This window comes from Saccopteryx bilineata, chromosome 5, assembly GCF_036850765.1.
Source record: "Saccopteryx bilineata isolate mSacBil1 chromosome 5, mSacBil1_pri_phased_curated, whole genome shotgun sequence".
In the NCBI taxonomy this organism is placed as follows: domain Eukaryota; kingdom Metazoa; phylum Chordata; class Mammalia; order Chiroptera; family Emballonuridae; genus Saccopteryx; species Saccopteryx bilineata.
In genome coordinates, this window is record NC_089494.1 from 167,536,978 (window position 1) to 167,551,908 (window position 14,931).

Here is a 14,931-nt window from a genome sequence, read left to right on the forward strand (position 1 = left end):
AAAATGGAACTGCCTTTTGACCCAGCTACTCCACTTTTAGAAATATATCTTAAGAATACCAAATCACTGATTCAAAAGAAGATATGCACCCCCATGTTTATTGCAGCATTGTTTACAATAGCCAAGATCTGAAAACAGCCCAAGTGTCTGTCATTGGACGAGTGGATTAAAAAACTGTGGTATATATACATAATGGAATATTACACTGTCATAAAAAAGAAGGAAATCTTACTTTTTGTGACAGCATGGATGGACTTGGAGATTATTATGCTAAATCAAATAAGCCAGGCAGAGAAAGACAAATATTATATGATGTTGCTTGTATGTAGAATCTAATGAACAAAGTGAACTGAGGAACGGAATTGAGGCAGAGGTGAGATCACAGGAGCAGAGGGACAGCTGTCAGAGGGAAGGGGGATGAGGGGATAGGATCAGAGAAGGTTTAGAGATTAATGATATTATATATAGATAACAAAGAAATACAGATAACAAGACAGCAAATCCCAGAGGGAAGGGGGGAGGGAGTTAGGGGAAGGTGGACAAAGGGGGTATAATGGGGGACATAGGGCTGGGGGTGAGAGTGTTATATTGAGTGGGTCACTTGAATCCATGTTAACACAATAAATTATTAAAAAAACTGTGAAAGGAGAAAGTAAGTACCCTCACTATCCACAAATTAATCTCTATATGGCAATTTTTAGAAGTTACTTTCTTTATTACTATAAGGAAATTAAGAATAAACAAGAAAATTATATATGTGTAAATGGAGTGTCTCCATGAAAACCTATGCATTGTTTAGAACACTCTATAGCTTTCGTGGTTTTTGAGCTATTTTGCAGGTCTGTAGATAACTGATAATAATGCACAATAATTCTTATCCATATACATGCAAATTCTATTCCAGTGAAGGTTCAATGACTTCCTTCCCCTGTTTATGAAAAGAGCCCATAAGTACCATGTCCATATGTCCATGTGTAAGTTCATTACAACATATCTTTTTTCCATATACATTTTATTTCTTTGACTTTTGCTTTGAATCAGTTGTATCATTTGCCTGGTTCCATCATTAATGATGAGTTAAATAAAATCCTTAACTTGTTCATTTTACATGTATTAAGAGCTATAATTTTACCTCTTTTTGAAAATTATCCTTTATAATTGTCATTAAAATGGCTAATCTGAATTTTAATTTATGTTAGTTCTGGGTTTCATTTACTATCTTTCTTATGTTCACTTAAAATAACTTAAAAAACAAAATTTCAAATTTACAGTAATTACATAGATTAATAAAAGTATTCCAAGATCTTATGTTTATTAGTGTTTCACCTTCTTTACATTGTGGTGGTTTTCAAATATAGCATATCAAGGAACACAATCTTTGCCTAAATTCTTACAGATGTCTTACAGGGATTTTTAGCTAAATGGCAACTAAAACCATTCCTTTCCTGTTGATTCTGACATGTTCCTGCTATACACAAAGTCCTCTCCAAAATTAATTTCTGTCATGACAGTTTTTCTTGGAAAACCACATTGCTTCAGCAAAAACATCAACTGAGTTTTTAACAACAGTGTCATTTTGGATAGAAATTTCTACGGACTCTGTACTACTTCAGAGATGCCAAATTAATTGTCTGAAGTATTTGCCATATGATGTGATTTCTATTTTCATGGAGATTGTTTTAGTGTGAGTCTATGAGCGGGTGAATGAGAAGTAGCAGAGAATAAACACACAGACAAATAAATAAATAATTTCAAATAGTGTGAGAGTTAAAAGGAAAATAAAACAGAGTAGTAGAAGAGAAGATGGGATGGGTTGGAGGTTTTTCTCTAGAGTAGGCAGAACTGGGATCTTGAATAGCTAACAGGCTGATGATCTGAAGCTCTGCATAGGGAAAATATGGGGAAGACATCCAGGCAGAGGTCTTGAGACAGAATTGAGCTGGTTGCCTGGTACAGTGGTTGTAACTGTGATCCTTAATAAGATTTTTTATTTCTTGACCCAGTACATCTAAACTACCTTCCATGGAATGACACTCAAACCATCTAAGATTCTAACAATTCCTGTCCTACCTATCCACGATCCATTAAATTGATTTCATGACTTAACACTAGCTTGGTGGTTAAGAACTCAGGCAGTAAGCATGGGTTTAAATCTCAACTCCACAATTTAGTAGCTGTGAAACTTTCAGTGTGTTACTCAACCTCACTGGGCTAGAGTGCTTACATCTTTAAAGTGGCAGCAATAATAGTATCTACTTATTAGGTTTGATACCAGATTTCCTTCCAGAAAGACTAAACCAATTTATACTTCTAACTTTTCTGTACTCTTATTTCATGTACTGTTTCTCTAAATTCACACTATTCACCTTTTTAATCACTTTTTTTTGTTTTTAGTGAGAGGAGGGGAGGCAGAGAGACAGACTCCCGCATATGCCCTGTCGGGGATCCACCCGCAAGCTCACTAGGGGACAATGCTCTGCCCATCTGGGGCCATTGCCATTGCTCCACTGCTCAGCAACAAAGCCTTTTTTTTTTTTTTTTAGTGCCTGAGGTGGAGGCCACGGGAGCCATCCTCAGCACCCGAGGCCAACTTGCTGGAACCAATAGAGCTCTGGCTGTGGGAGGGGAAGAGAGAAAGAAAGAGAGAGTCAGAGAGGAGGGGGAGGGAAAGATGTGGAGAAGCAGATGGTTGCTTCTCCTGTGTGCCCTGAATGAGAATCAAACCTGGGACATCCACATGCTGGGCTGACACTCTATCACTGGGCCAACTGGCCAGGGCCACATTTTTTAAATCTTTAACAACTTGATAGGTGAAAAATCATTCCTAACAGTTTTAACTTGCATTTCTTTATTTCTAGTGAGGTTGACATGTTTTCCTGCCTAGTGGATAGCAAATGTAGTTGCAGTTGCATTCCCTATACAATAAACAAAAATATGTTAAATATACCAACTATATAAATTACCAACTATATAAATCTTCACCTAAGCACAGCATTATATATTATATAATTTATAAAATTTATTATTACATTCATAACTTGTCATTTATAATTAAATACAAAGTTGGCATCCATTTACACTTACTTGCTACTAAGCTACATAGACCCAATAAAGGAAAAAGAAACTTTCTGATGAGATGGATAAAAATGAGAATATCATCTAGTTCTAGAATTAACCTTTGAAATTAGTATAAAAGAAAAAATACTAAAAGTTGTATTCATTTTCATTTTAACCAATAGGATTCAATATTTTAAAACATAGTTGTAAACACAGACAAATGAAACAACCAACTATTCAAAAAGATACATACAGTTTCAGCCATACCTATCAAACATATTAAAAGAGTTGCCTAGTCTGACTGGTGGTGGTGCAGTGGATAGAGCATCTACCTGGGACGCTGAGGTCCCAGGTTGAAATCCCAAGGTTACAGGCTTGAATACAGGCTCATCTGGCTTGAGTAGGGGGTCATCAGCTTGACTGTGGGATCATTGACATGATCCCTGGTGTTGCTGGCTTGAAACCAAAGTCACTGGCTTGAGCAAGCGGTCACTGGCTTGGCTAGAGCCCTCTGGTCAATAAACACACATATGAGAAGCAATCAATAAACAACTAAAAGTGCTGCAACTACACGTTGATGCTTCTTATTTTTTTCCCTCTGTCTCGCTAAAAAAAAAAGGTTGCTATTGTAGTGAAAGAGAATGATTATTTAATAAAAAAATAAATTTAATTAAATGAGAGACTATATATAAATTAGTCAGATAGTAGTAGGTCATGAAGTGAAGAATATAATTAATTCAAGCTGTTGTTAAAAATTTCTACATTTTGTACTTTCCTAAAATCAACTTGTTTTTTTAAGAAATGAAGCTCTGTTGACATTACTGAGTACTTTGTATATGCAGAGCAGTATAGCAGTCCCCCCTTATTCAAGGGGGGTTACATTCCAAGACCCCCAGTGAATGCCTGAAACCAAGGATAGTACCAAAACCTATATGCTATGTGCTTTTTCCTGTATATACACACCTTTGATAAAGTTTAATTTATAAATTATGCACAGTAAGAGTTGAACAACACTAACAATAAAATAGAACAATTATAACAATATGCTATACTAAAAGTTATGTGAATGTGGTATGTCTTTCAAAGTATTTTATTATACTATGCTCTTTTTCTTGTGATGTGAGATGATACCTATGTGATGAGATGAACTGAGGTGAATGATGTAGACACTGTGATGAAGTGTTAGGCTACTACATAAGAGCAACTTGAACACAAGCACTGCAATATCTTTTTTTTTTTTTTGCATTTCTCCGAAGCTGGAAACGGGGAGAGACAAACAGACTCCCCCATGCGCCCTACCGGGATCCACCCGGCACGCCCACCAGGGGCGACACTCTGCCCACCAGGGGGCGATGCTCTGCCCCTCCGGGGCGTCACTCTGCCCGCAACCAGAGCCACTCCAGCGCCTGGGGCAGAGGTCAAGGAGCCATCCCCAGCGCCCGGGCCATCTCCGCTCTAATGGAGCCTTGGCTGCGGGAGGGGAAGAGAGAGACAGAGAAGGAGGGGGGGTGGTGGAGAAGCAAATGGGCGCTTCTCCTATGTGCCCTGGCTGGGAATCGAACCCGGGTCCCACGCACGCCAGGCCGACGCTCCACCGCTGAGCCAACCGGCCAGGGCCTGCACTGCAATATCTTGACGGTTGATCTGATATGCCAGATGGCTATTATGTGACCAATGGGTGGGTAGTATGTACAGGGTGGAGACGCTGGACAAAGGGATGATTCATGTCCCGGGTGGGAAGGAGGAGGGACTTTGAGAGATTTCCTCTACTCACAACATGCTACTTACAACAATGTGCAATTTAAAACTTACAAATTTTGTATTTCTGGAATTTTCCATGTAAAATTTTCAGACTAGTTGACGAAAGATAACTGAAACCATCAATAAGGGGAACTACTATATGCTACCACAGATGGAATACCTTGTCTATCAAAAGTAGCTAAAATCAAACATCTTTCCTGAAATATAACTTTCCTATTCAATTCTCTACTTCTGGCGGTGACATTAGTAATTACTTCTGAAAATCATGGACTAAGGAACCCTGATTTTAATCAGCCTGATGAAATTTGCCAGTCACAAAAAAATCAAACATAAATTCCCTGCCTCTGTAGATGATTTCCATATATCTGAGCTAAATTTTGATCAAAATGATAAAAAACAAAAATAAAAATCTTTTCAGATTAATTGGAAGGAATAAAAAATCTGAACCAGCCTGACCAGGCGGTGGCATAGTGAGTAGAGTGTCGGACTGGGACACGGAGGACCCAGGTTCAAAACCCAAGGTCGCTGGCTTGAGCAAGGGGTCACTCAGTGTGCTGGAGCCCTTGGGTCAAGGCACATATGAGAAAGCAATCAATGAACAACTAAGGTGCTGCAATAGAAGAATTGATGCTTCTCATCTCTCCCCCTTCCTGTCCTTATCTGTCCCTCTCTCTGTCTCTGTCACACGCACAAAAAATCTGAAACAGATATGTAAGAGAAAAATTATATCAAAGATAGTATAGTAAAAATCACAAATGAAATGTAATTTTCTTAACACTGTGTTTACATATTAAGTAATAATAATTTTATCCCTCATTGTCCAAAAAGTTCAAAACATTTTCAGCATAATTTCTCTTTGCTCAGAATTATGATAAGCTTATAGTTCATGGCATAAGAAAACAGCAAAAACAAAGCCAATCACTTCCTGTTCCTATGCCAAGATCAGGAATAGCTGCCAATGAGGTTAAATGGAAAAAAACACTGGATATGGAAAAAGAATTAGATCAGGAGATAGAGAGGGTCTTTTGCATCAAGTTAATTAGAAATTCAGTTTTTCTGCTCAAATAAAACTACTTTTTGATTATCTCATCAATTTGCTTAAACAGACACAGACACATACACACACATATACCACTCACTGCACTTAATGAACCAAAACATAACTAGTTAGACTGCTATGGCTTTTGAGGACATGTGACTGCTACTGCAAGATAAGAGTGTAACTATAGAAGACAGAAACTGAAGATAGTGTAGCCAAGGCTTAAATAAGACTTGAACAGAGATAAAGTTTCTACTTAGGCCTCTTAAGGCAAACCTAGTGTCATAGTACATTTAGTTTTCACTTTAACATTGCTTTCACACTTCTCTTGAAGAAGAAATTGAGAATAAGTTGTACAGAGGGTGGGCATTCATTCATTTTCCTACTAAGGATTAGTGACCTCTTTTCCTTTAGATTGTCAAATAAAAACAATGATAATAGCCAACACAATAGCTGTCTGGTGTGAATGAATCACCTATTTTTTCGGTCAGATCAGCAAAAAATATAGTTTTTTGTGTGCTGTAGAATTTTAGTAATTAGTTTATGTGTGCCATAGGATGATAAAGGTTGAAAATCGCTGCTTTAAGGGATTAAGTAATCACGATGACAAGGTTAATATAGGTCAAGTCAGGATTCAAATTTAGAACTATCACACTCTATAACTTTTTTTTTTTTAAACTTTATTCTTTTTTTTCTTTTTTTTTTTAGAGAGGAGGGAGAGAAGGGGGGAGGAGCAGGGGATGGAGCAGGAAGCATCAACTCCCATATGTGCTTTGACCGGGCAAGCCCAGGATTTTGAACCGGCAACCTCAGCGTTCCAGGTAGGCACTTCATCCACTGCGCCACCACAGGTCAGGCCAACTTTTTTCATTGTTCCATAATTCTCCACTTCTACAGAGGAGAGGGTTAGTGGGGAGTAGATGTATGGAGAAAATGAGAAAGTGGCGACAAAAAATAAAAGACAAATGAGAATGAGACACTCAATAGAGATAAAAAGGAGATGGCTAGTAGGAAGGAGCAGAAAAAGACTTGAGAGAGAGCAAGACAGGAAAAGTTGCATATAGGGAGCTGCTAGAAGGATGCAAAGAAAGGCCAATTGAGAGACTATCTCTTTGGAATGTAGGCTTCAAGAAAATAAACAATTTTTACATATACATTGGAATATCTATTAGCAGAGTAATTATTGTTGACAAGTGAAAGTACTATAACCCTGATATATTCTGAGTAGAGTTTTTCAGCTTTGGCATTATTGACATTTTGAGCCAGATAATGCTTTGTTGAAAGAAATGTTGTGTGCATTATAGATTGTTTAGCAGTATCCCTAGACTTTTCCTATAAGATGCTAGTGGCACCCCACCACTCTTAACAATCAAAAACATCTTCAGACATTGCCAAATGTCCCCTGTGAGCAAAAGTGCCCCACGTTAAGAACCACTGATTTAGAGGTTACACTCTGAATAGTAATAAAAAATGAACAAAAGATGCCATGCCTACCATATGCAAAATTATTCCCTGAGTTACTCTAGTGCTGGATGTCCTTGGGAACAGCACGAGATTAAGAGCTCATCTAAACTCCTACCACATTACAGTATTGCTTGCAAACTGCCTTTAAAAAGAAATCGGTATCAACGAATATCTAGTTTTGAATTATACAATCTAAGGAAGGGTGGCAGATTTGTTAGTGACTGTTCACCCATCACGTAGGAGGCCTCTTTTTTTTTTTTCTTTTTTCTTTTTGCAAAGAGACAGATTCCCGCATGCACCTGACTGGGATACACTGGGCAAGCCCATCTGGGGCGTTGCTCCGTTGCAACCAGAGCCATCCAGCGCCTGAGGTGGAGGCCATGGAGCCATCCTCAGCACCTGGGCCAACTTTGCTCCAATGGAGCCGTGGCTGTGGGAAGGGGAGAGAAAGAAAGAGAGAGAGAGAGAGAGAGAGAAAGGAGAGGAGGAGGGATGGAGAAGCAGATGGACGCTTCTCTTGTGTGCCCTGGCTAGGAATCAAACCCGGGACTTCCACATGCTGGGCTAACACTCTACCACTGAGCCAACCGGCCAGGGCCGTAGGAGGTCTCTTTGTATATGAGAAGAACACTGGCTTTGAAGTTTGGAGACATGCATTCTGGTCTGCTCTGTACTACCTAGTTGCAGGAACCTAGAACAAATCACTTGGCCTGAAGAAAACTGCTGGTTAAGTATCTATTAATCATCTATCATCTATCTATCTATCTATCTATCTATCTATCTATCTATCTATCTTTCTATCGTCATCATAGATAGTATGAACACTGTGGATTGTCTTGCTTATCCTCTAATCCAGAGGTTCTCAAAGTGTGTGCAGGGTGCATTGGTCTGCCCTAGATTTCCAGGTGCTCTCTTTGGTACTCCAGAGAAATATGTGCCTGTTGGGGACCAAAAAACCACAGGATTTTTGGAGTTTAGATATTTGGGGGACAGAGATGTGGGGAATTGGCTGTAAACTGACAGTCTGCCCAACCGCCTACCTCACTTGCCTGATTAGGTTGCAAAAGGCTGTTAAGCTCTGGTGCTGGATTGTTTACACTACCCCCCATGTTCCCTGGAAAGACTGGAGGCAAGTTTCTTCTATCCTTTGTTTGGTATAAAGTTAAGATGATATGTATGGTGGGAGTTTTCTGTACTTGGTGAAATTCTTGGGTTGCCTTGGAAACATGATCAAATATCTCAATGATTTGCTAATGGCCTACTTTGTCCTATAAATAAAGCAAGATGCGGTTTTTGGGCGTGCTTTGTTCTTGCCAGCAGCAATTACAGGGCCCTCCCGATTCCATATTTTCTTAATTCTGCACCGTTCCCACTCAGGACTTGGAATTATTAACTGCACTGGTTCACGGTATGTGCCCAAATATAAAAATAAATATACTCTATTATACCATTTCATGACGGAAATACCATTCTTTTTGTTAACACATCATTATTATATTTATTATTAACACATCATTATATTATTTTTAGATAAATACACCCAAATAAAATGGGTAGATTTCTCAAAAAGAAGCATGATATTGAAGAATCTGATTCTGGAAGTGAGCAAAAGTTAAGTGTAAATAAAATAGGACTTGAAGGCTGATGGGCAGAATTTAATTTATAGCATTTTCCATTACTTAACACTGAACAATACGATTGGATTAGAAACCTATTCATGGAAGCTTCAAGTGATTTTGGTTTAACATTAACAGAAGAACTGGCAGCTATATCCACTGATCATGGATTGATGATTAAACATAAGGAATTGTCTCTTGAAGCCTTTTGGATTTCTATAAAAAAAGAATATGTGGCAATATCTGAAAAAACTTTTTACTACAATTTTCAACATCCTGTTTATGTGAATTAGGATTTTCTACCCTCTACATAATTAAGAGTAAAAAGAGAGGAATTCTTCAATGTATTGACAAGGAAATGAGTTTGCCTTTCAAAAATATGCCCAAACATTGAAGAAATTGCTAGGACACATCAGGCTCATGTTTCTCATAAATGAAAAAACTTAATACATTTGTGCTGGGACCTGCCGAATTTACTAAATCTTATTAAGAATGCATTTATATATATAAAAAGATAACTTTTGTGTCGCTATTTATTTATTTATTTAATTTTTCCGAAGTTGGAAATGGGGAGGCAGTCAGACTGACTCCCGCATGCGCCCGACCGGGGTCCACCCAGCATGCCCACCAGGGGGCGTTGCTCTGTTGCAACCAGAGCCACTCTAGTGCCTGAGGCAGAGGCCACAGAGCCATCCTCAGCGCCCAGGCCAACTTTGCTCCAATGGAGCCTTGGCTGCAGGAGGGGAAGAGAGAGACAGAGAGGAAGGAGAGGGGGAGGGATGGAGAAGCAGATGGGCACTTCTCCTGTGTGCCCTGACCAGGAATCGAACCCAGGACTCCTGCAAGCCAGTCTGGCGCTCTATCACTGAGCCAACCGGCCAGGGCCGTTTTTTTAATTTTTTATCCCCTCTTTTTTATGAATTCTAAAAAGCATATCTCAAAAAAATGTAACATAAAAATACTTTTTGTCAGAATAAATTTAATTTTGTATTTATTTCATTTAATTACCATAAAAGCACACTTGAACTTTATATTTTTTCCTTAATATTTGACTTAATTATTATAACATATTTCTCAGAAATTTGTATATAGTGTGCCTACAATTATTTGTAGGATTTTAAATGTGCCTCAACTTCAAAAAATTTGAGAACCACTGCTCTAATCCCTTGCCACTCAGTGTGGTCCATGGGCATAGATAGCATCCGCATTACTGAGAAACTTGTTAGAAATGCAAAATACTAGGCCTCACCCCAGACCAATAAAATCACAATATGCATTTAACAAGAGATAATTTGTATGCAGACTAAAGCTGAGCAGAACTGTTTTTTGCTGGCGTGGATGGTTTCCAATCAGCACTCTAAACATACCAGTGCTCGAAGTGTACACTGGTACAACCCTTTCTGGATGAAATTCTTTAGGATGTTTCAAGAGGTTTCAAAGAGTTTGACTCATTGACCTAGTTCTTTCACTTATAGGAATCTATTTCAGGGTAGAACTGTGAAGATTTACAAGCAAAGATTTACAATGCAGCACTGTTTATAAAAGAAAATTTGACACAACTTAAATGTGCAGTATTGGAGAAATGGACTATTAGGGAGCCCTAAAAGTAATTTTTAAAAAGAACTTTTGATAACACAGGAAAATGACAACACATGCTAAGTAGGTAGAACAAGATACTAAATTCAAATACTACATTAAAACATGTTAAAAACATATGTATGTGTACATACTATATACATACATATAGATATTAATGTAGTAATACTAGATTTTTGATATTTTATAACAAAATGTTCCTCAGTGTGGGATTTCAAATGCTTTTGTTTTCTTCTTTAGATCTTTATATATTTCTACATTTTCTGAAGTACAAAATAATTTTATAATCATAAAGAAAGACTTTAAAGTTAAAGTAATGATTCCCAAGTCAGTCTAAGGATAACAGGACCTCTCTATGCTCTAGGTAAGCAAGGCCATCTCCGGTTATTAAGACTGTGACCTGTTACATCTAAGTGCACGGCACACACAGTACAGATGTCTAATGGAATGGAGATGTTTAGCTTTTCAGCTATGCAGCAGGACAGAGACTTTTGTACATAAAGTTACACAGTTTTCATACTCACAAACATACTTGGGTCATCTCTCATGCACATAATTACCAACTTACATGTAAGATAACTGCCCTGTCCCTTCAGTTTCTTGGGCATTTTGTGTCTTTCCTTCACTTCTCTCTCTGAAAGGCCTGACTCCTATTCAAACTTGACAGTTTCTTTATTTAGAGGACTTGGTCCATTTTTTTAAAGACCACCTTTCCTAGGATACTTGATTTTAACCAGGCCTCCTTTGTCAACCATCCTATCTTTAAAGATTCAGGCCAAAAGAACGGAGAAATCTTAGTTTTTCTCAGAGAAAGTGGCAGCTACAGACAAATAGTAAAAAAAAGAGGCCAACAATATCGGTTACTAAAACACCTATATTAATACTAGTATTTCAGTATTATATGAAGTAAACACCAAAATCAGATAGATTTTGATCAAGTATCATAATAACAATAAGCCAAAGATGGACTTTGTATAGTCAAATCTATGATGGAAGAGCCTTCCAGGCTGAGGGAAGGGCATGTGCCTTTCAGACAGAAGAGGAAGGAAAATTGGCTAGGAAAGGATGTATGTAGAGAAGCCTTTAACCTGGGGAAGAAACCCACTTCATCAAATTCTCAGGTCGGAGCAAAAGTCTGTGAAGGAAATAGACACAGAAAGGGATTTAATACAGAAAATTAGGGCTGACAAAAATGGCTGAAGGAGCTTGAAGAGCAAAAGTCAGGTGCCTTCTGGAGCAACTGTGGTAAAGAGCACACCACCACAGCCCCGATCCAGATGTAAAGGAGCTGCCCCTGCTGCTGAGCCTGCTGCCAATTCTCTCCCAGTGTCCGCGAGGCTACAAACACTGTGGAACACCAAGTGACTGTGGTAAGCAGACAGGACAGCAGAAAAACTGTCTCTACCTCACTTCCAGCTAATCAGTTATGGTTCTGTTTCTGTATATATCATTGTTTCTATGGAAAAGTTCACTTTAAGTTCTAAATAACTAGTTTACAAACCAAGTTTCCCAAAATACTGCATTTGTAATATTTAAGAATGTGTAGCCTTAAAATGAAAAAAACATACACCTTCTTCCTAGAGAAAAATAAAACAATACCCTAGAATGTTTTATAGCTGTTAATTTCATTTCTCCCTAAATTATCTTTATTTTTTTTAAAAAGAGTTTATTTATTGATCTTAGAGGAAGGAGAGAGCGAGAGAGAAAGGGGGTGTGTAGGAGAGAGAAGCATCAACTCGTAGTAGTTCTTGTATGTGCTTTGACCAGGAAAGTCCTGGGTTTCAAACCTGGTACCTCAGCCTTCCAGGTCAACGCTCTATCCACTGCATCACCACTGGTCAGGCTTCCCCAATTATATTTAAATCTGTAGTTACCTCAACCATCAATGCAAGGCAGTGCATACAAATTTTCATATTTTGCGTTGGTTGTATAGTGGTGAGCCTAGCTGCCTTCCAAAACTTAAAATTTAATTTGCAGGTATTAAAATAAAGCTAAAACCCAAGTCTTTGTAATAATATTACCAAGAAATGGTCTATCTTATCTGGAAGCCAAAACTAAATTATCTAGAAGTTACACCAATTTGGTTGGTGTTGTACCAATTTTTTGTTTATTTTTGGCTTGTTGACAAATTATCCTTTGGTGCTGATATAGTAAATGCATATCTCACATGTTATTTTCAATTATTGCATATGTAAGCTTAGAGTACATAAATAAATCCTGTGTTAAAAATAAAATAATATTTCAAAGGGGTACATGGAATGAATTTCCATGGCATGCAAGGAAAGAAGCAGGTATGCAAAGTGATATTTGTTTTCTAGAATATATATTTCATTCCTTTTTGTTTTATTCTTTTTTCTTTGTACCATAAGCAGTTTTGGTAAGACTAGAGCAACTGATAATATATATACTATGAAATCCACAAAAGCTTAAATGAAGTATTTTACACACTCCCTTACAACCATTTTGAAATTTACTTTTCTCTTACACAGTAAATGCACCACCCACCCCTTCCTCCTCCACCTTTCCAGCCCTGCCTTCACCAAGTAAGTTCCTGTTGCCATTCCTCCACTTCCCAGTTGAGTAACTAAAGAGGAAACTAAGCTCTTTAGCTACTGAGTTTTATGATACAAATTAATGGGGAAAACCACCAAGGAGAGAATCAGGAAGATCTCCTAGCTACCAATGACTTGCTTCAGTCACCATCTTTTATATTGTCATAAGGATGAAAAATTACACTTTCACATGGCGAGCACGCTTAATGCTAAGGAATATTTTGCATGTGCCACACGCTGTTATTTCTGTTCGCTAAATAAAATATTGACATATTAGAAGATACACTTAATCTCAGTGCCTTTAGTGATGTTTCTGGAGTTTGTGAAATGTAACAAAAAGGACAGGTGGAGGATAATGGGAGGTAACAGGCGTCAGCTGTCCCAACAGTCTAGGCTGTAATAAAGGCAAATAATCATTTGAATTTCTGCTCCTTAATGTATTCTGAAGGTTAGTTTATCTAGGGTATTTTTGAATTATCTAACTATTTGCTGGTGCAAATTCATTCCACATATAATTTAATTTTTTTATTTTAAATTTCTTGCCTGTTAATATTTTGAACATATTTGATGTGTTGCAATGTCTTTGGTACCGTATGTAGAGAAGCCTTTGATCTGGGGAAGAAACCCACTTCATCAAAGTGGGTTTTGACCACTTTGGTACCGCCTGAATGCAATTTTCTTGTTTATTTACTTTTAAAATAAAATTTAGCTCTCTTGTAGTCCTGTGAAAAACTTGCTCTCGGAGAGTCCCTGTCAAGACGTTTATTGTAATACTTCCTCCCAAGCCTCAGACACTGGTTGAACATCTAGAGAAATCCGTCGACACCTGCCGTGCAGAGACACTAAGTGTGCGTTCGGAAACGCCAGGATGGGGGGCGGGCGGGGGCAGCTGTCCCCTAAACCGCAGCACAGGCCGGGGCGGGGGGGACTTGGAGATGAGAAAGGAGGGTTTACGCGGAAGGCTTCGAGGTAAGAGACCACTGAGAGGGCAGATTTACAGAGCCCCACGGCCGGGCAGGGCCGAGTGCCCCGGCCAGACACAGGGCCCCGCGGCGGCCCGAGCGCAGCCGTCTAACCGCTCTTCCGGGCGGATGCCGCCCGCCAGTCCACTCTGCGCCGCCTGGGGCGCTCGGAGACCGAGCCCTGCGGGCCGCGCCGCGCCGCTTCCTCTCACCTGCTTGTGCTCCTCCGGCGACCGCCGCCCGCACCGCCGCGGGCTCGCCCCAGGCTCCCACTCGGTCCCCGCCGCCGCCTGCTCGGCCAGCGCGTCCCCGTCCTCGCTGCGTTCCCCGCCGTCGCCGCTGCTGTCGCTGTTGCCCCCGCCTCCAAGCAGCTCCCGGGCCGAGCACATGCCGCCGCTGAGGACCGCTGCCGGAGGGGCCAGGCAGCGGGGCACGAGGCGGCGCCACCACCGCAGACCTGTCCCGGATCGGCTGCGCTCGCGACAGAACTGATTGAAGTCTCTCCCAAGCCACCGCGGGCGGAGGAGCCAGCAGTAGTAGCAGCTCCGCCCCGCCAGGCTGTCACCACCTCCTCTCCCACAGCCGCCGGGGCGGGGCCAAGTGGGGGCGGGGCCAAGTGGGGCGGGCCCAAGTGGGCGGGGCCAAGTGGGCGGAGCAGATGGGGCGTGGGAGAGAGACCAGAGCGCGGTGGGCATGTTTTCCGGCGTTTGTGAGACTACAGAAACTGTGTGTGTGTGAGTGTGTGTGGTGAGAGACAGGTTTCATGTACATAAGGAAGTTTTTGATTGTGTATAAGAGATTGTATGTGTAAGACAGACTGTGAGAGATCACGTGTGTATGAGACATTTTGTGTGTGTGTGTGTGTGTGTGTGAAGCACACACAC

At 40.0% G+C, this 14,931-nt stretch overlaps 1 protein-coding gene across 1 annotated transcript in view; it reads right to left on the reverse strand.

The window, feature by feature from the left end:
• The window catches only part of LOC136338615 (uncharacterized protein FAM241A-like), a 32,060-nt gene extending 17,436 nt beyond the window's left edge, over positions 1-14,624 (reverse strand). The window contains exon 1 of the mRNA XM_066281158.1: positions 14,260-14,624. Within this exon, the coding sequence (XP_066137255.1) occupies positions 14,260-14,436 (177 nt within the window). The 5' untranslated portion in view covers positions 14,437-14,624. The remainder of the gene's footprint in view (positions 1-14,259) is intronic.
• Between the last annotated feature and the right edge of the window lie 307 nt (positions 14,625-14,931).